We start from the raw sequence: 22,072 nt of genomic DNA on the forward strand, positions 1-22,072 counted from the left end.
ACTGTACATGGACATAACTCATTCTAATTCCATGAATATAAGAGCAAAGCCTCAGTGTGTGTATATGTTAACAGCTGTGTATCAATCTTTTCATGGGATGGGAGTGGGAGGGAGATCCAGACCATTTCTCTTTCCCCCACATATACCATCCCAGCACATCATTCCTGAAGTCTTCTGACGGAGCCCGCTGAGTTTGTTGCTCTTGTTGATTTGAAAATTCTTACTTTTCTGAACTAGAAAGCCCATTTGGTAATATTCAAGGTTTCCCCTATTCTCCAGAAAACTGTTTAGTGTTGTCTTGGTTTTCTTCAAATACTACAATCTAAAACTCCTTTCGTAAAGGACTCGGAAGAGATGTCTATGAGCAGGAAAGTGATAAGGAGATAACTTCTGGTGGCTTTTAACGTTGGTCTGTATGGTACCTTATGATGTAAATATTTACGTTCAGGAAGGAAGGAAGAGGAGCAGTTTCATGTTTAGTTTTTGTTTGTGGTTTTGGTTTGGTTTGTGGTTTATTTTTTTTTTTGTTAGTACATGACAATGTTAGATTACGTTGATTTCATTTTATTAGTGGAAGACACATTGTCTTTGTTACTGTATATTAATTCCTGAAAGGAAAGTTATTTTTCACACATTTAAAATGTTAATGACAATTAGTATCACAGTTAAGATAGATGAGGCAGTACCATGCAATACTTGCCATTTGGCTTTTATCCCAGTGAGAGGCTTCTGGGGTGTATTTTGATCTTGTTTTGTTCTCTTTGGTTTGGTTTGTTGGGGGGTTTTTGCCCCCTCTTCTTGTGGTGACCATAGAGAATAAATTAAGCTTGTTTTCGTGGCTGAAATTGAAATTCCATCTTAGAAAATTTAACCTTAAATTTTTGACCCATCTAGTGGGAAATTATTCTCTAATTACCTAACTATTTTCCTCTAAATAATATTATTAGTAATAATAAAGGATAGTAATTAGTTGGATTTGCTTACTCTTCTAGTTATATCAAATTAAGACAATTTCTTGGAGAATTCATAGGCTGTCCCATGCAACTGCTTATGAGGCAGACTAGTGCAGTAGCTTACACAATGATTTTGACTGTATAGAGGGAATATTCCAAAGATGCAGACAGACTCTGATATGTGTGGAGCATAGCATGAGTTCATCGTGGCTAATGTAGGTTATGCTGATAGTCTGGAGCATTTGATACTGGCAAAATGAAAGGTTAAACAAAGCAAATATTTAGAAAGTGCCATCTGTCTTCCATCAAGTACAGCATGGGGGAGGAGGTGTGATGAAGTGCTAGAAGATACAGAACAGGAAATCCTTGGCATTTCACTCAAGTATTAATTGTTTCACTTTATATAAATGTGAATAATACCTGAGCTGAAAATGCTAAATCTGAAAGGTATTTGATCAGTAATGTCTGGACAAAGTTAAAGAAATATCTACTGGTGAGCCAAAACTGTTAACTCACAGGGAGAAGATGTGTTGGTAGCTTTCTGGAAAATGAACATCTTGAGATAACTAACATCTTAAAATAGGCCCTGTGTGTTTCTGTGCCTTCGGAGTTCAGTGTCGTTGGAGTAAACATGCCATGGACAGAAAATTGCATTCATTCAGAGTTACTTCAGCCTGGCAGGAAAACCTTGTAATGAAAGTACCTTAGATCCTACTAAGTCACTGAATGTCATTTTATTAATTTACACATCATCTTTACTACTCTTGCAATTTGATTCTCTTACCATCCTTTCAATGGTAAGGATGAAGTACTGGAAGGGCAGTCAAGAGGCTTGACCTAATCTGTTTCTAAAGACATTCCCTGATAAGTGTCTGTTGGCTGATGTTATCTGTTGACCTCTTTCTGCAGTATCTCTTACCATTTGTATTCAACTGTTTTAGCCCTATGGCTTGGGTGTTTCTTCCAGGGAGTTGAATCTGTCTGTTGTTCTGTTTCAACTCTTTGTACATGCAGCAGAAATTGTTTCAGTTGGTTCAGCCCATTTTGGCAAACCCAGACTGGCTCACAGTAGAAAATGCAGCGGTTAAAATAGTGGGTGGCTTTGAGCCGTAATAGGAACTTTTAGGAGAGGAAAGCCTTTAGATCTTTTTCCTGCTCCCCTGGCAGAATGCACTGCTTTTCTATTGCAGTCCACCATCTACTCTCCAAATCTTGTGTGTGGGATTATGGAACAAGAAAAGCTACAGTGCAGAGCAGTTTAAGGAAACTGGGTGATTCCTCTGCTGATCTGCGAGTCAGTGACTAATGAAAGAGAGGAAGGCTAACAGACCCTGCCCTGAGCACAGTCCATCAGCGCATATCTATTTAGTTTGGTGGATATCTTTGGAAAGGTTCATTTCCAGTTTGAGTTTAGCAGTAGTCCTTAAACTTGGCTGATTTTTTTTTGATGGTGGTTGTAGCGCTAAGAACTCTTCCAGGTCCTTACTTAATCCTCTTGGTTTCTGTTCTCTGTGCCTTTTCAGTGCAGAGGTTAAAGCCTGAGAGAAGGAGGACAATAAGCATTTCTATGTCTTTCAGTTCTCAGTATACATTGTTTCTTTAATCAAGTAGCAATTGAACAGTGCAAACTGAAATAGAGTTACTTTATTTATTAGAGAAACAGCTGGCTTAAAAATAGACTTTTGCCTTTTTTTTTCTAGGTCTCTTACTGATGGCTTCCTAAGTCTCTTTCATTATTTTTGAAACTTACAAAAAACATTGTCTAGTGTTGTTTTCATTTAAAATACTGTGTTCTGCAGCCATTTAAAGTCTAGTTATAGAGCGTCATAAGTTCATGTTGAATAACTTTTAAATAACTTTTTAAAGTATGTGTAAAAAAACGAACTTCAAAAATTACCTGCTTAAGCTGTAATTCAGTGCTCAAATGTCAGTCTTCTAAGCAACATGTGGTAATACAAGTAAATGGTAGAGTAACTAACTTATTGCCTGTGTTAACACATAGCTGAATAAAGCTTATTTGAGTTATAACTCCATCAATACTGTCAAGATTGCTTTTAATGGTCTTAATAAAACTATAAAGAAAACCCAGAAGTAAATGTCTTCAACCTTGATAAAGGCAACTCTCACAGTTGTCAATACCATATTCCTTTGTGTTTGTGTGTGTGTGTGTGTGTGTCGCTGATAGGGTTCTTTAAGAAGTTCTTAAATCTTTTTAATTTTTTTTTTTAATGGTAGTTGTTCAAAGTCTTCTAGGTTTTCTGTATGAATGCTATAGGTGTTAAATAACTGCTGTAAGAAAAATAATGGTAAGCTGTAAGTCAGGGAGGTTGAACTTCTGTAACTCCACAGTTTACTTAACTTAAGCTTGCTGACAGTTCCCAGTCTGTACCATCAGGGTAGCAGAGACCATTATTTAGAAAACCAAATGGATTTTGGTTCCAGTGACTACTAAATACTTGTTGATAGTCTCTTTACTTTCTTGTACTCAAGTCTGGAAATACAAGACCTATTTCAGCAATTTTTGTGCTTAAAAAAAGACTCTAAGGTAGCTTTTAGTGTGCAGAATGAATCTCTGTCTTGGAATGTCTTTGAATTTGAGTAAAATGCTATTCCTCCTGCCTCCTCTTTAGCAAACTTCTATCTGCATTGTGTCTTCAGCCCTGAAGCCTCCAAGACTGTTGTTCTTCAGAACTAGATGTGGGGTTTCACGGCCCAAAAACCCTTTCCAGTATTACTTTCTTCTTTCAAATATGTTGGAAGAGCCTTGTTCATCATTAATTTGGATTTTTATTTTTAATTTTTGCAAATCAAATAGAGAAAAGGACAAAATTGTGAGAATCGTATCTTCAGTTTTAGGTCCTTTTACCACAGAGAAATAGAGATGAGTAAGTGAAGAAAAGAGCCTATTATGTCTTCCTTCTAATATCTGCAAGAAGATAATTTTCTCTGTCCTTTTATTTCATAATTCTAGATTGCCAGGGATTTTCTTTAAAATACTTTAATTTTTTTTAATTTGTTTTTAACAGTCTGCCAGGAATGGTTGATATAACAGAATTCTTTGAATTCTTTTGAACAGTAGTCTAATACTGTCTTTTTTCCCCCTGCGTATGCCTACTTTTTCTATTTATTTTTTTTCCCCTCTTTCTACCTGATTTATAAAGACTCTGCTCTTCTGCTCTGGCAACTCTGTTACGGATTTTCTTCTTCCTTTGCCAAGAACATGGTGGACTGAGAAGATATTCATGAATACAACCCAAACTGAGTTTGAATACCAGCCAGTGAAAGGGAGAAACTTGGGTTAGTCTGTAAGTACAGAAAACAAATATGAGCATAAATCATTGCCTATGGTTTACTCCATAATTGTCCTTTCTCTTAAATGTAGCATCTATCTTCTACTGGTTGTTCTTGTAAACAAGTGCTCGTCTTGCTAAAATTCTGTTCTGTCTTAGTTTGTCAGTTTTTAAGTTCACGTGTTTTTCCTCTAATGCACATATACAAGTAAGAATTCTGCAATCTAACCAAACTAGACAGAAATTCAGCTTTTCAGTATGTTTGTAAGTGAAGAGGTTTCCATTACCATAGACGACAGTTCTGAAAACAACTGCCATTAATTGAAGGTGGAAACTGCTATTTGTATGAGATACCGATGCTTTCATCTAATTATTTCAGTCCCCAAATCAACATTAATTAACACTTGTTTGACTGTTTCTTGTTTGTGCTTATTCAGTTGCTGTATAAAATACTGCATAACTATGGAGTAACACATGTAAGCTTTGCCTTTTCTTCCCAATTAATGTTGAAACATTCACACTTCAGTGGCTTTCAAAAAGTCATCTTGATGGAGATTTTTTTTTTCCCCATCACCTTAAGTAGCTTGATACTGTTTCATTCTATGCTTTTCTCATTCATTCCTAAAAAAATCCTTGTATTCTGATGTGAAGGTGGAAAAGAGCAATGTAATGCCTGACCAGAATTCCTTTTCTTCCTTGAAAATAACTCAAACAGAATGTTGCAGAAGTAGTGTCATCTTCTTCCAGGCAATAGTTGACAACATGGCTGTTTTGAAAACAACAGAAGGGTGTTTCTGTGTTTCAACTTTGAAAGTCCTTTAAACTTCGGTGACTTCGAAGAAGAAATGGACAGTCTACCTATGTGGCATGGTTTATTAAGAGTTGAAAGCAGAGAGGATTTCATACCATTTGTTTATTGGGGAAGGTTATTCATTACTGATGCTGCTGCTTATGGGGCTAAGAGTACTGCTGGATTTAAGGCCAGGAGAAGTTCTTGCCTTAGAATCTGTTGTCAGGATGCAGTCATAGGGGAACTGATAAAAGGAAATATATTTCAACATTTGTTAAGGCCACATCACATAGCAAAACCTCTAAAAGTCCTAAGCAAGAGATTGTTTTATTAAAACCACTTTCAGTATGAAAAGACTTAGGTTATTCCATATAAATAGATTTAAAAAACAAACAAAACCAAAAAACCCTCTCCCCCCCCCAAAAAAAAACCAACAAACAAAAAAATCACAACAAAACAAACCACTTGATTCTTCCTTAGACCACCCATTTGTGGGCAACCCCCCACCAATTTTATATTTATAATAGCTCCTCTGACCTTTTAGTAATTTGTTCTAAGTCTTGTAGATTGAATGTGGTATTTTAGAGGCCGTCTTTAAGCTTTGAACCATGTTACGCTTTGAAATAAATGCCCTAGAATTTTAAATATTACCCCTTTAAAAAGGAGCCTGTTCACATACTTTTTATGCAGATTTTAATTCTAGTATCCATTTGTGAATTCTCTGCTCTCAAATGATTTGCTTTTTTGTCAGTAGGTGGATTGAGTATCTTGTAACTTCATGCGTGTATCAAAAGAACCACCATTCTAATTAGCTGTGCTGCTGTATTTGAAATTCTAAGAAGGATTTACTAGAGAGGCATGTAAGTTCTGGGGGTTTTTGTTGGTTTTGATTTTGTTTTCCCTGTGCCTGGAAAAATAACATTGCAGAAATTAGAAGATCTCTATTGTATAAGCTGGACTTCCCAGCTGATGGAGAGAGGTGGTCTTTCCCTTCTGCTAAGCACCAGTGAGGACTCACATGGAGTAGTGAGTTCCAGGCTCATCAGTACAAGAGACATGGGCATACTGGAAGGAGTCCAGTGATAGGTCACAGGCTGATTAATGGACTGGAGCATCTCTCTTATGAGAAATGGCTGAGAGACCTCGGACTGTTTATTTAGCCTTGAGAAGAGAAGCCTTACAGGGTGCAAAGAGGACAGAGCTGGACTCTTCTCAGTGGTGGCCAGTGACAGGACCAGGATGCAGTGGGCACAAACTGAAGCACAGGTTCCCTCTGACCATCAGGAAACACTTTTTCACTATAAGGGTGCCTGAGCACTGGCACAGATTGCCCAGAGAGGTTGTAGAGTCTCCATTCTTGCAGATAATCGAAAGCCATCTGGAGATGGTCCTTGGTGACTGGCTCTAGGTGCACCTTGTTGAACAAGGGACTTGAACCAGATGACCTCCAGAAGTGGCTTCCAACTTCAGCCATTCTGTCATTCTGTGACTTTTCAGTTTAGAAATTGTAACACTGGAATTTTGTGATCTACTCAAAATACAGCTTCCTCTTAGTTTTTACGGTGTGAATGATGGTGGTCCCTTAAGAAGTGGCTATTATTGACCCTTAAATGTTAGCCTTATATTTTGTGCAGTCTTTGGATGTTTGGTGATGTCCTTAAGATGATATGCTGCTGTAAGTTATATTTTTTCATTGTACTTTCTTTCTAAAGCTCAATTTTTTTAATGAAGCAATTGTATTATAACTATTCCTTTATGAAGACTTCCAGTAATGACTTCCTGAGACTGTAGTCTTGAGAGAGGATGAGGCTTTGGGGATTTCTTTCTTTCTTTTTTTTTTTATATGTTGAAGTCACCAGTATTCTGTATAAGCTATTGAAATAAGATAAACAAGCAGTTGCTTTCTTCAGTAAGGAAAAAAGGAAAATTGATTAACCTGAATTATAACTATTGTTGTTTCTACTAATTTATTCTTGTCTTTTTTTGTGTATATGCAGAGCACAAAGTAATCATTGTGGGACTTGATAATGCTGGAAAGACCACTATTCTTTACCAGTTGTAAGTACATGAACTATTTTGTTCTTTCTGTTTACATTTTAGTATTTGTCACTGTTTAATCATTGATAATTCAGCTTTTCAACCTGACGAAATCTCTAGGGTTCTAGATCACAGTTTGTACATTAATAGTATTAGTTGTTTTGAACAGAGTAAGTATTTAAAGGATAAGCAAAAGAACTACAGTGTTTTAAAATGGAACTGTAAATTTAACAGCAAAATTGTACATACAAGCAAAAAGTGAACTGTAAATTCTTTGACTATCAAAGACTATCTTTATTTGTAAGCATAGAAATAATTATGCCACCAAGAATTGCACAGAAGAAAGTGATTTTTAAGTTAACGGGAATTCTAGCTATTCTGCAAAAATCCCTAAATGTTTCCAATGTCTCCTGATTCAAGTGTCTGAAATTTGTGATGGAGGATTCCTCAGAATAGTATTTCATCTTGCCAAGCTCCTACCTTAAGCATTTTCCATAGCATCATTGCACCAGCATTACAATATCTATGATAAAAATACAACATCTATGATAAATTAAAGAATATTGGCAAAAGCATAATTGCTATTGTAATTGTGGAAAAGGTGAAGAGAGGGTATAGCCGAGTTACTATGCATATATTTGGATATGAAAGCAGCAGAGAATATTTTCAAGAAAAACTCTATCCTAAGCACTTTAGTCAAAGCTTAAAGGGCGAATAAAGACATTTTTAGCTATGTAAACAAACAGTCCTTTGGTATTTTTTTAATACTGAGTTACAAAGTTGAGTGCTCTAATAAAATTACATTACATATTTGCTTTATTTCTATAAAAAATCAGATTTACAGCTTTTTGAAATATGCATAGTTTTTAATCACAGTTTTTAATCTTTCTTATTTTATCAGAGTTACACACATTTACTTCTTTCAATAAGAAATTTGTTGTAATTGAGTTGTGACAAGCCTTGTGAATTTTACTGGCAGGTCTTTATCATGTGATATTTTCTCCTTTAGCTTAATGAATGAAGTGGTTCATACTTCTCCAACAATAGGAAGCAATGTAGAAGAAATAGTGGTGAAAAACACTCATTTCTTAATGTGGGATATTGGAGGACAAGAATCATTACGGTCATCGTGGAATACCTATTATTCAAACACAGAGGTATGAGAAGCTACTCTATAAATTCAAGAAGTTTGTTTGAAAGTATATTTATTTGTTAGGAATATTGGTAAATTTCTGTAAAGATTTCAGCTGTATTATTTTTAAATCTTTTTGAGGAAGAATAAACCCAAAAAGTGTAAGGCGTGTCTGGTTTGCAGCCAATTTTCTGGTAATACTTGGAGTATTCAATGTGTATACTTTACAGTTATGTTGTTTGATCTGACAATCAAATGATGTCAAAATACATTTCAGATCAGACAGGTTTTTTGCATGTTTTTCAAGTAGATTAAAAAAAATTTGCCATGTACTTTGCCAATTTGATGTGGATTTGCAGTGGGTAACCTAGCTGCTGTACATCTAGTCTGAAATATTTTTGGGGTAACAATTATTAAGGATGAGAAGTGAAACACATTCTAAGGAGCAGTATTTAAAAGATCATCAGCTTGTGGCTTTTATCCAAAGGATAAAAGGAAGCCTGGCTGTGCAGTACTCCTTTGCAGGATTGTTCTTTATGCCAGCCTTCTTGATGCCAAAATGTTATCAACACAACATGCACATAAATCTCTCTACCCTCACTTTGAGACTTCTGAACTGATGTAAAAACTTTCAGACTTCACTTCTTAGGACCTCTGCTTAAAACAGGTCTCTTGTACATATTACTCATTATATAATCATTCTCTTGTCCTGTAAAATGTTTTCTTTCCTGTGTCCCATTTTTGAGAGAGGGGAGATGAGTGATCCCGCCCAGATGTTCAGAAACTTTTTGCCTACTGAAAGCCCGGCGGTGACATCTCAACCGTCATCTCTAATATTTTTAACTTATTGTTATCTAGGAAAGTATGGCTACATCTAAGACACATGCATACTCCTGAGGGTGAAGAGACTTCTGCCAGCAGTATCTGGTACAATAATAATAAGTTCCTGACATTTGTCCATAGAGAACCTTTATTTTGGAAGTTGGGGAAATGCATGTATTAGGGTTTTTTTTAATGCTTTCGTGATGTTCTTTGTCATATTCTGGCTAGTGAGTGTGTGAAATCCAGTGCTTTCTAGCACTTGGAAAGAACTTTCCCTTTACTTAGAAGCTTCGTCTGCTGGAAACAATTGAGGAAGAAAAGCTGTCTGTTTAGTATGCTAATCCTAGCCTCCCCGATATGAATAATTCCTTTATTGTTCCTCCTCATCTGCTTAGACATCTCAGAGTCACAGCAGCATTAAATTGACTTATTTTTTCATACTTTGTGGTCATTTTCAATGGGTAATGAATCTCCTTAATTTTATAAAGCAAAGTGATTTGGAGCATATGTTGTAGAGTTATAGCGGTGACTTCTCATGCTTTTTTGTTACTCTCTTTTCTCTTTCCTTATCTGTAAATTGAAACAATCTAAACAAAATCTTTGCAGTAATGTAAAAATCCCACAAATAAGCTTTTCAGTGCAAACCTGTCTTAATTACTTTCAACTTGATAAGGCTAATTCTGCAATTTTGTTTTAAGAATCAGATCATATTCTTACAGAAAGGATGTTGAGACAGGCTTACCTACAGGAGATTTGAGGGAAAGGGACATGGGAGGAATATCATCTCCTTGGGTTCCTCTCCAATATAGCATGTGTTCCCTGTAATTACGTATTTATTTATTTAATTAATAGTATCAGTATAATCTTCATTAGAATGTGCTTCATCTCCCTACTTGCTGTTCTCACCTATGATGCTGTTAGTGCTGCTTAAGCACACTGGGCAGGGCAGGAACAGTGATCAGTTGTAATGGTTTGTGTACGAATACTATTGTGTAATGTTTAAAATCATTTACTTGAGTATTACCTATTTCTTAATGCCACATCTTTTTCCTTTACATTTTAAGACTGTAAAATAGAAGATACAAAATAGGGGATGGAAAGTGGTTTTCATACCAGTGAGAATTGCTTCTCATGGGAGACCTGCTGCACCAAACCTAACAGTGTCTCAGGATTCACAAGTAAATGGCCATGAGAATAATGTGCCTTGCAGGAACAGAAAGGTTAAAATCACTTCTGTAGCCATCTCCAAGTGCCTAGGTGGAAGGGTACAGTGTTGAAAGTGAGAGGCCAACTTGCACAGGCCCTTCACAAAGGTTAAGGTGTTGTGCAACAACATAATGGTAAACCCTACAGGTACATAGCTTTCTGAGGTCTACTTTGAAATAACATTTCTTAAGCCTGTGAGTTACATGATGCCAAATTGTTAAAAATGCTTGTTGAAGAACAGGGAATTGTAATTTCAGTTTCTTAGCTTTCCAGGTATGCAGGTAGTAGTGGAGAGTAATAGCTGCTTTCATTGATCACTGTGTAGCAAGCTTGTCATCCATATTTTAAACGTAATCCACTATGTGTAGATGCTTTTGGTACCTATTTTATTATTATCTTCTGATATAGGGCCTAAAAATCCACAAAGGGGATTTAATCATAGTATGTGAATGTAGACCTTAATACGCAGTGCTGAAATATACAAGCACAATTATTTTTTTTTTTTATAACTATAATCTTCATGTATGATTCCCAGGACTCTAACAAGAGACTGTCACAATAATGTTCTTGTTCTGTTTCCTCATGTGCTCTGAAAGTCTAGGTCTCTTACATAGGAAGACTTGTGGTTAGTCGTCTCTTGAAAACATGCTTTCTGCAGTTTACACTTTGTACTTACATGCTGTACTATTGTTTTTTCTCCTAGTTCATCATTCTTGTTGTTGACAGCATAGATAGAGAGCGACTTTCTATAACAAAAGAAGAACTTTATAGAATGCTGGCTCATGAGGTATGGTGGAAGTTGGGCTAATAGTTTCATTGTGAACAGTCAAATAACATTACCTGCTTGTTACGTTAACAAAAATTATACTGTCACAAAAAACTTTCTGAGCCTAAATGTGCATGCATGTTGGTCACATTTTAAAACCATGTAAATAAAGAGGAAATTTATTATGAAGCACTTCTGATCGAGCTTGCTTGATTATAATCAGATTGCTCTTCACTTTGCAAATGTTTAACTGGTAAAATATCTTAAACTTCATATTTAACTGGGTATTACCATTCACCACACCATCTCATCTTTCAGTTAAATGGTTAAAATGTTAAGAAACTACTTATTTGCAGTGGGTAACCTGATTGCTGATTTTAGAAAATCAGCCGTTCCATTTCTTTCTTGTTTGTTTTAATCCTGTTCCTTAAAATTAAGGAGCACATATAATACTCTGGGTAAATTAGTTTCAGTTCAGTTTTCTGAGTTTTGTTTGTAGTTTTATTATTATGTGTTGTATTGAGGACTGTCCAACACTGGGCCAGCTCCCTCAGACTTCTACATTAGATTAGCTGAAGTACATTGAAGCCTTCTGTGATGTCTCTCAATCTAAATTAGGGGTTTTAAATCTAAATAACTTCCTTTAATTTTTGAAGGTTATTTAATACAATGCAGTAATTCTGTTTAGCTCATTTCTTGGAGAGATTTTTCATTCAAAGAGTTCTTACTTTTACAGTTAATGTAGGTTGGGCCTGGTAGTAAGGAGCAAACACATAACCAAAAGGATGACTTCTCGCAGAGAAGTTTTCCCATGTAGTTTATTAGTTTCCATGTAGTTTATTTATGTCATAAACCCTTAAGAGATTGTGATCTCTTGAAAACAGTTGGTAGGCCTGGACTGGACTACTTGTAGGACAGAATTTTCAACTGTGAACCATAAAGGTTGGGGGTGGAGAGGGTTGGGTTTAGTTGTTTTTGTTTTTCTCCTAATGAAGAAATAGTCTTAAAATATAATGAAATGTGTTGAACACTTTTAATTAAAGCTGTTGTTTTCCTGGTTATTGCATTTGTTTACCCTTCTGCACTCCTAAAGCCATATATCCCAGTTCCTGTCTTATTGCTGTGTGGAATCTTTAATTTCTGTACATAAGCAAAACAACTTTTTATTAGTTTCTGTTTTTGCTAAACATGCTGCAGCATTATTAGAGCTCCCTTTTTGAGCCAATAGGATAAAACTTACAAGAATTTAGATGGCTTTCTTAAATTGTTATTGCTTTAACCACTACAGAACTTGTTTAATGAACTTGAAAGTAATTTCAAGGGAATGATATCTGGCAGGCTTTTCCATTTGAATAGTATCTAATGTAGATTTTGGAATGTTTTTCCAGTGATAATTATGCTGCCTGGCTGATTTTATACCTATTACGAATGCTTTAAATTACTTCTAGGATTTACGGAAGGCTGCAGTACTTATCTTTGCAAACAAGCAGGACATGAAAGGTTGTATGACAGCTGCTGAGATATCTACATACCTCACCCTCAGCTCCATAAAGGATCACCCGTGGCACATTCAGTCCTGTTGTGCTTTGACAGGAGAAGGGTAAGTGCTTACTGCTTAGTGTAGTAGTATGTGGTAAATGAGAATACTGATTTAGAAGCCTGTTGACACATATGTGGATTTCCTGAAAGAACATGTTTTCTGATCTTTGCAGTCAGAGGAACATTTTGAAATTTTCTTTTCTTTATTGAATCTTGTGGATATTTTTCATAGCTCAAACCAGATTTATATGGAAGTCTTTCAGCTTATTGTAAAACAAATCAATCAATAAAAATAAAAACAAACCACAAAGCCACACAACATAGCACTCCCCTCCCAGTGCTCCATCCCCGAAATATGTAGCTGTTGATATAGTTTTTTACCCTCTGTGTGCTACCCTCTCATTCTGTGTGTCTTTGAAGAAATAAGCTACTGTTGTTTTCCTTTACATTCTGATCTACCATAAGCTTTTAAGGTGGAGGAGTTGGTGTGGATATGTTTGTGGTTCTTCTTGGTTGGTTGGGGATTTCGATAAGCATTCAAACAGAATTTTGATGAGAAGGTACATAGATCTGGAATAACCCAAAATTATTACAAATATTAAAGCTTTTATTTGTATCTAATTTTGAAATGTTTATGCCTTATTCCAGCAATTACTAAAATGGAAAGCTGAGCTTTCCTTAGATCCTTTGTTTGTAAAGATCAAAAGCACTTTTGAATGCCTGTAACAAGTTGGGTAGTGTCTTGCTTACATGGTTTGAAGTGTGCTAATTTTTCATCTTGATTCTAAAAGGTGTCTTCTAATGTGTAATAATTTTTTCAGCTGTTGTATGACCTTTACAATAATGTGGTCTTCTGACAGCCGAAACAGTGAATAAACTGAATATTTGGGAAGTGAAGGCATCTTCCTCACTTCCAGCATGCAGTGTTTTCTAATATAAGAAAGATGTCTTGTAGAGTGATTGGTAGCGTTCACTTTCTTAGAGTGAGATATGTTTGTAAGAACAAATTGGGGGTTTTGATTTAGTCTTTGGATTGTATTGATTCATTCTAAGAGTTAACTTTGCTTTCCTCCTACCAGCTTTGCTATAAAGTCACTTTTGAGTATTTAGTTTATATAGTAGCTTACATTTATCTTCAAACAAGTTGGCATTTGGAGGAAGGTAGAAATTCATGAATATGAATTTTGGTTTCGAAACATTGGCCATACTAGGCTGCTACTTTCTTATTGAGGCTGAAAAAAAAAAATCAATAATTGGAATACTTACACTGTGACAGTAGTGAGACCTACTCATAAAACAATTTCTAGAGTTAAATTGCTGAGCTGAATCTTCCTTGGGAAGATCTAACAGACATCTAGGGAGATTAGCTCCATGTGAGTGAAGCTATTCTTCTTGGATAGCTAAGTCTTGAATTACTTTAAAAAAGTAAAGCTTAAAGATGGCATAAACTAGGTAACTAGATGCCTAGTAAATTAAAGGAAAGTCTGTCTTACGAAATGGAAGAATTTAAACAAATACAAATTGAGTGAGTAAGAAGATTAAACTCCATGCAATTTTGGTGTTGAATATAAACATGTTTAATTTTGTAATGGGATTTTGGATTTCCTGATACACTGTGTTTTCATGAACCAATTCATCTGGGTAACCTATCCTTTGTCTTTTAGTATTAGTGTGTAATGGTCCTGCCTTCAAGTAAGCAGTCTTTCATGGGAAACCTAGAGAAAAATTTACTTGGTTCCATGTACTTATGAGTAATCATATTAAGAATAGTGGGTTTTAGATTTACAAAAGGAAAAAAAATGGAGTGCCAAGCTTCAGTAAAATAACATGCTTGACCATCTTCTTGTGGTTAAAACCTAAGTAGACTTAGTTTGAAACACTGGTTATTCTGTTCAGGTTTCAATCCCAATTCCAGCTGATTTTATTTATTTTAAGTAGATGTTTTTTAAACAAAAAACCAGGTAGGAAATACTTTAAAGATGTTGGAATAGAACGAGTACCAATATAACATCTCTTATCTTTCAGATTATGCCAAGGCTTGGAGTGGATGACTTCCCGTATTGGAGTGAGATAGCTGCTTTTCCTATGCTCCCACCTCCCCCAAAAAAGAAGAGACTTCTATTTATCCTGTGAACATGTACATTTTTCTGTACTTCTGGCTGCTGAAGCAGTGACCATGTTTAATTTATATCAGCCAACCCCCAAGCTGTACTTGAATCAAGTGCAGTTGAACTGAAACACAAAGTATTTTCTTAACTTTTTTTAACACACTAATCTTCAACTGGATGATCATATGTGAATCTGGTTTTAAGCGTTGAAATTGCTCTGAATATGTATTCTAACTTTTTCAGTGATAGCTTTTTAAACTGTTTTGTCATTGTCAATATTTCATACTTCCTCTTTCTAAGTAGTTTATATAACTTACATAAATGGGCGCAGTTTATTTAATAACAAAAAAGTAGCGAGTAGGTTGACTTTACTCTGGCATAGCTTTAGCCTCTAAGGGTAACTGTATTTCAAGCTGGGCTTCCTGGAATGTCAGCAGAGTTCTAGGCAGCACGGGAGTTAATGAACTAATGAATAGCTATGAACGTAATTTTTTACATGCTGAACGAGTTAGTTGTAATTAATACTGGGGTGGCTTTTAACCTGGTATATAATTGAACTGCATCAGAAGAAATCTATTTCATTCTTAGTTTCTCTGGTACATAGATCTAGCATATGATTCTTTTACTCAAAAATACATCTCTGCAGTCGTTAAAAATTTGTTAGTAAGTGCTGGTTTAGTCATTTAGAACTTGAATACCTTTTTAAAAATAAATCTCTTCATAAGTAAATTTGGAATCATGGCAGCCAGTGTTATGTGCAGACTTACTGTAACCTGTTAAAATTTTTAAATACTGTATTAATGAGTCTTCCTCACCTTTTTGTGAGAGTGCTGTTTTCTAAATGAATGCAAAATTAAAAGGGAAGCCAGGTTAATAAACAGGACAAAGTCATGGTGCTGTATCTGGAGAATTCAGAGCAAAGCTAATCTTGACATTTATTTGCCTACTATCAAATATGTTTTCAGATTCTGTTGCAGAGAAAATATTTTGCCTTAATTTTTGGTTTTAGTTTATTTTGCTGGAGCAGAGAACTTTTGATGGTGTTCAAATTAGATTCGTTCACCTGAAATTTAGGAACTGAAAGTTGAACAAGGAGGGAGCCTCCGTTTGAAAAAACAGTTGGTGAAAGATTGGACCTAGTAACTCTTAAATCAGTTCGAAGAGGATGAATGAAGTTAGATCTGTAAAGAGAATCTAAAGCTATAGATGAAGTTAATTGAGAACATTAGGCACCAAAAAAACCCTAACCACCAAATCTGAGAAAAAACAAACAAACAAAAATCCACAAAACCCCACAGAACAATAGTGCAGATAAAACAGTGGAATCCTAGCAGCAGTCAGGTATCTATCCTATATAAATGCTTGGCAGGCTTTCCAAAAGCACCACTCTGCACTTTTGCATGTGTAAAACCCACAAGAAATCTGGTTACTAGAACCATTTTGTAATTGACTGTAGGCGTTTAATTACAAAATGGTTTTGTTGTAAATCTTGTTTTGATAATTCAAGCACACTTGAGTTTTCTTTAATAAAATTTTATGGTGTGTAAATTTCAATTTGCTTTCAATTTTATTTGAACAAAGCTTAATGAAATTTTAAAAGTTGTCGTAAGTGTTAAAGCGAAGACTTTCAATACATGTGTAAACATGATTGGTTGAATGAAGTTGTGTATTGATGTTGTTTAGCAAAAGTCACATTTAGGAGAAAGACTATTGAGTATCAAGTCAAAATGCTCAGAAAATAAATCAGTTAAAAGTAGTGCTTAAAGAAGAGAGGAATGCAAGGCAATGATAAAATGTGACACTAAAAGTTCTTGCTCTGACATTCATGCTGACAACCGTTCTAATGTGTGAAAACAAGATTTTTTGTTAGGGAAGTAAATTATAAATGAAAAAATAAAGTAATACTATGAATAAGGTTTCTTGTTTCAGTTTGTAATTTAGATTTAGGTTCATGTAATTCGGAATGTAGTCTGGCATATTTGTAAAAAGCACTGTCTGGGTGTATAGTCCTCTGATTGATTGGGGAGGGGAGAAAGCATGATTTTGTATTTAACAAAATAAGTACAGCCTCTCACCTGAGGTAATACTAACTTTGATTAGGAGGAAGTGGTCATGATGCATCTCTCTCATAGGAATATACCTGCTGAAACACTGTAAATAAAGTTGCCTTCCTGAAACCGTACTTTTTATCACATTTAAAAAACAAACCCAGAAAACTTGCATCCTTGTAGGCGTTAGTTTCTTAAGATAATGGAAATAAAAGCATATGTTAAATGAAGAGAAAATTTTGTAGATACAAGCCAACAAAATAGGGAATTTTGGGTAGCTCACAACTTTTCTAAGACTAGATGGATGTCTCTGCAAATAGTTGAATCTGACGCAAACTGCTTTCTTTTCAGGAAACTAAAGATGGAATATGACTCTTACTATAGGCACAGAAATTCTACTTTTGGCTGAAGGTGACTGCTTTGTAATTTGCTTCATTAAGTGCAAGCTTCAATCTGAGAGGTCCTGAATATGTATGGTGTAGATTTTTCACTGTTCATAAGTCTGTTCATGGCAGTTTGCATTAAAGGTGTACCTTACGTTAGTCTTTTGTCTAAAGATGCTGACAGAAGCGTGTGAGGTACTAGACAAAAAAACAGGTGGTCATACGCTATAGGTTTTGGTAAGGAAGCTACGTTTTCCTCATACAGCTGTCTTGCTAAATCAGATTTTATTTCACTGTTGTATTTTGGTTTTTTTTTTTTTTCTTTTGGAGCAGAGCTTAAGAATCTTCTCTCAGTTTATCTGTGTTCATGTTTACCCTCTAGCCCTAGCCTGTCTCCATTTCCGAGACACTTAATCTGGGGATGTTCTGCTGGATGTTCTGCAGATCCTGGAAAACAGTTTCTAGTACAGGGGCACAGTTTTCCTAAAGTTTAGCAAGGCAGGCTGTCTTAACAGTTGGGATCCATGTCACAGCTTCCTCCAATGCCTACGGGCACTAGCAGTTTTCTAGTTGATCTTTTCAAGCTTTTTCTGTATCAAATGTAAGGCTTGCTCTTCACCACCGGGGTTTTTGTTCTGAAGTGTGTGCTGTTATTCTGATCTTGGCAGGAGACCTTCCTTTTTTATTCTGTAAATAACAATTTACATAAATACAATATGGAGACTTTTTTTTTTCCCCAGCAGCAGTGTTGGTCAAACTTCTGCTTGTGCTATGCAAGCATATACTATGTTCCAGTTCAAGAAATTCAGATGACTTGGGCATAGCTACTCTTACATTATTATTCTTATCTAAATAAAATTGAGTTGTTTTGTTAAATCTGGGGGGTTTGTGTGTGTGTTCTTTGGTGAAGAGGTGTCAAAGTAGCACGGCGTTTTCATGTGTAGGGGTTGGGAAAAGCGTTTAATCTTCAACCCCTAGGCCTGTGTCTTGTGCAGCTGTAGCCAGTTCACAAAACATCTTGGTTGGACACCTGCTTCCTTTCATTTTGGGAGAAGCTCCAACTTTGATCCTAAAGAAACTTTCACATCATTTCAGCCGTGAGAAGCAGAGTCTTTGTTTGGTTTAGCAAAGGGTGGTGTTTGTTTTAGTGGACTGTTCCCTTTCAAAGTAAGAATAAAACAAATCCAAACAGAAGAGCAGGAAAAAATTGTTCAGATTTTTGTGTGTGCATTTGGCTGTGTGTAGTATTCAGCCGAGTTTGCTTTTTCGTTTTGTAGAGTTTGCCCTGTGAAAGAGCTCAGAAGGCAACAGGGAAGAGGGCAAGTATGAAAAACAAGACAACGATGCCAACACTAGCAGTAGGAACTTGAATGTTGGAACAAACTTAAACAACTTCTAAAATACGTACAGAAGTTCTTCACTGTGAGGGTGCTGAGCCACTGGCACAGGTTGGCCAGAGAAGCTGTGGCTGCCCCATCCCTGGCAGTGCTCAAGGCCAGGTTGGATGGGGCTTTGAGCAATCTGGTTTCGTTGAAGGTGTCCCTGCCTGTGGCAGGGGTGTTGGGGCTAGATGATCTTTAAAGTCTTTTCCAATGCAAACCATTCTATGATTCTATCTTTTGACATTGAGTGTTTATGTATTTTACTGCTTGGGGTAGATCAATAAAAAGGTGCGTGCTGTCACGCAGTATGTGTGCTCATCATACAGGCAGGAGGATGGGGCTTGAGAAAGAAGGTGCTTCAGGTTCAGCTCAGTTCTGACACTGACCTAAATTTTCAGAATAACAGGTATGATACAACTATGCTTTGCTGACTTCCTTGCTTTTGGGGACCTCGGACAGCTCAAACCTTTTCCTCTCTGTGTTGGCTGTTGGCAGTTACACACTGTTTATAGCAGCATAGATCTTGCTTTCTTGAGGTATCCAGGAAAATCAGGCGGCTTTACATGAGACCTAGTAGCTTGGAAGACATGGTCGTGCATCTTAAAAGTGAGGCTTAAATTATCTCATTAATGTTTTTGCTGGGCATTTAATTGAAATTTACTGTAGAAAATTTTAGGATTATAGCAGAATTAAACTTATGCATATGGTCTCTGCAGTTAGGTTTGTTTCTTGTAGTTGTGCTACTCTTCAGTTGAATTTTGTTTTGCTGAGTAGAGATAAGCATTTTGCATGGGAAGTTTTCCTGCATGTAACTGTGAAGACAATCCCCTGCGCACCAGTGTGTGTCCCCTAGATGGCAGGAAAGGATCGCTTTAACAGCGTCAAACCTGTATTAGCTTGTCTGCTACAGCATCAGCATGAGGGATTTTAAAAGTACGTTCGTAAAATGAAGCGGTTGCGTATCAGGATCTAAATCGTGGGGACTATGCTTAGATATAATGGAGAAAGCAGACAGGAGAGGGAAGTTGAATCATTTCTTCTGTGGAAGAGAAGCTTATGGTGAGTTTTGAATAAATTTGAAACTCAGTTCAGTGGCTTAAAAGCATTTTGTCATAATCATTTGTGGTTAGAATTGTATTCCACACCATTCGCTGTTGCTCCATCTGAGAGCAGAGACAATGATAAAGTGAATACAATACCTGTCATATTTAATTTTTATACTAACTGTGTGCTGTCCATGACATGTCTTCTTTTTTTTTTTTTTTTGAGCTTTAGTTGTTCTTGTAAGGGTCTGCAAAGTTATACTACTAATCCTCAGAAACTGCAAGGCAAATTGTCCATAACATTTGGAATCTGTAATATTTGACCTGTCAGTTGTATCTCTAAAATATACATTTCTGTGCGTTTAGCTGTGATGATGATTAGTAGTTTTTCCTATGGATTTATTGCATATGAGGGCTAAATTCAGGTAAAATTACAGTTTTGTTGCAAGGTTTAGATCATCTTTAATGGTAAGCAGTGCTTAAAAAAGCAATGGTCCCAGTATGCAGTACCACCAACAGTCTCTCATTGTCCCTGTCATTTTTGTTGCAGTTTATGGAATGCATGTCTTCTGTGAAACAGTGCTTAATTCTCACTATTCTGTATAATTGGTGATAGATGTTCAGTATTTACCAAAAGCATATGAAATTAGCTAAGGAATGTAGAGTGGTACCAAATATTGCAAGGTTCATGAAAATAAGTATCTGAGCCACAGTTGTTCCTGCAGTATTTTTCTTTCTCTGAAATTCAGATAGGGGTCAGAGGAGAGATTAGAAGAAAGATCAAACTGTAGTGTTGATATACTACAACTTGCTGGGGAAAGGTTGCTTGGAATGGAGCAAGGAAGCACAACATGTCATGTCATGCTACCAGTTCTTCAGTAATCTCATCATTTGGGAAGCTGTATGCATTTGGCTTAGATTTGGTAATTCATGGTAAGGAAAAATATGTAGTGCTGTTTGACAGAATAGGTTGCTAGCTTCTACTACAGAGTATTTTATCGATGACTTTGTTGAAGACAGTAGAATTTGTGCAGTCTTGGGTTGTACCTGAAGCTTGGCTGCCTGTATGAATTCTTGATGAGTGTTCATGATCACCTCCATATGGTGGTGAAGTGAGGGTCTTCAACTATGTTGCTTGTATAAAATGATCAAATAATGTCTTTTTTTAGACAAAAGGACACTTTGGACACTGCTTTTCTCTGAGTAACCCAGAGGAGGTACTACACCACATCCACTTCTCTCACATCCACCTGTTTGACACTTAGAGCTGCCTTTTCTCTAGTTGTCGATGAACAAAATCAAGCTTCTTTCAAAACAATTGTTCTCAGCTTATTTGTAGTTCACAAGTTACTGCTTTTATTTCAAGCCTGAAGAAAGACTTGTACAAAACACTGTCTGTTCCAAACATGAAAATGTTTGGAAAATTTTTAGTCTGATTATATTTTTAGAAAGACACAAGCTATACATGTGAAAGTGTTAATTCAGTGTGTATGTGTAATGTCAGCATTATCTCATGTGCTTGGCATTTTCCAAAATACTTAAACTCTTAGGCAATATCGAAAGTTTTTCAAGTGTGCAGTGAGGATGGAGACAGACAAAGGTGTAAGGAAGCGGAGGGAAGCACAGCCAGTGATAAGATGCGGTTACTCAATGATGAGCAGTGTTCCACATGGCTAAGAGAATACAATTTTCTTTCAGTTTCTGCCGTTGCTTCTTGCTTTGTATTTCCTCAGTTCATCTTTTTCTGATCACTCCTTTCGTTTCTCTCTTTGCACATCCAGCAGAGTTCAGGCTAGCTATTTCTGTTTAGTTCTCTTTGATTAAAACTTGGAGTTTCTTCCAGATGAAATGAATCTGGAAGCAGGAAACCTCACACAAGGCAGTGGCAGTGCAGCCACAAACCTTGCAGCTGAAGTGGTAGACTAGAACTAGTACCCTGTTCACAGGTAGAAGCAATGTTAATGCTGGAAAGACAGCAAAACAGCTCTCTTATCCCTGCTAAATCTTTCCTTTATGATGTAACAAAGCCCAGTGAGATCATATTTAATAATGGAACAGTGTTCAATCCTCAGATGGGTAGCACATGGACAGAATTAAAAATTATTTTTTGTAAAATACTTTGAAATATGCACAAGAGGAAGAAACAATCTTATATAAATGCAAATGGTAAGCTGTAATTCTCTCTTTATGTTTTCTCACATTTTTTGCATTTCCCTTTATACAGGTTTTTAACAAACTATTTACATTAATATTGTTGACATGAGTATTGCCTAATAATTGGCACTTCATTTTTATGTTCATATGAAAGTTACTGCTGGCTAGTCTTCATTACAGGGGGAGTTGACCACTTGTATGATCTCAAAGGGCTCATTCTCCATACTGAAAAACAAAAAACGTAGTGAACAGTGAGGGAGTGAACTGGGGAGGGAGAGAAGTCTAGAAGACCATCATTTCTTTCAGCTCTTCTCTAAGAATGTTCTTTAATGAAGTGGTGAGCAAGAACTTCAAACTCGCTTTCTGTTTCTGCAGCACATCTTTCACAGCTAGTTGAAGAAGTAACTTCTGTGTAAAAG

At 36.2% G+C, this 22,072-nt stretch overlaps 1 protein-coding gene across 1 annotated transcript; it reads left to right on the forward strand.

The window, feature by feature from the left end:
• The first annotated feature begins 230 nt into the window (after positions 1 to 230).
• On the forward strand, positions 231 to 15,114 carry LOC104413050 (ADP-ribosylation factor-like protein 5B). The gene is made up of 6 exons (XM_010023946.1): positions 231 to 261; positions 7,031 to 7,091; positions 8,080 to 8,227; positions 10,934 to 11,017; positions 12,445 to 12,596; positions 14,561 to 15,114. The coding sequence occupies exons 3-6, from the start codon at positions 8,084 to 8,086 to the stop codon at positions 14,607 to 14,609; spliced, it is 429 nt and encodes a 142-aa protein (XP_010022248.1). The 5' UTR covers positions 231 to 261; positions 7,031 to 7,091; positions 8,080 to 8,083; the 3' UTR covers positions 14,610 to 15,114.
• Positions 15,115 to 22,072: the final 6,958 nt, after the last annotated feature.

This window comes from Nestor notabilis, unplaced genomic scaffold, assembly GCF_000696875.1.
Source record: "Nestor notabilis isolate BGI_N333 unplaced genomic scaffold, ASM69687v1 scaffold8451, whole genome shotgun sequence".
Classification (NCBI taxonomy): Eukaryota; Metazoa; Chordata; class Aves; order Psittaciformes; family Psittacidae; genus Nestor; species Nestor notabilis.

What these genes read in the sequence shown, in the direction of transcription:
- LOC104413050 (XM_010023946.1), top strand. Translation starts at nt 8,084, where the DNA reads ATGAATGAAGTGGTTCATACTTCTCCAACAATAGGAAGCAATGTAGAA. An exon ending in ATAGAATGCTGGCTCATGAG is followed by an intron (nt 11,018 to 12,444) that starts GTATGGTGGAAG and finishes AATTACTTCTAG; the next exon opens with GATTTACGGAAGGCTGCAGT. An exon ending in TGTGCTTTGACAGGAGAAGG is followed by an intron (nt 12,597 to 14,560) that starts GTAAGTGCTTAC and finishes CTTATCTTTCAG; the next exon opens with ATTATGCCAAGGCTTGGAGT.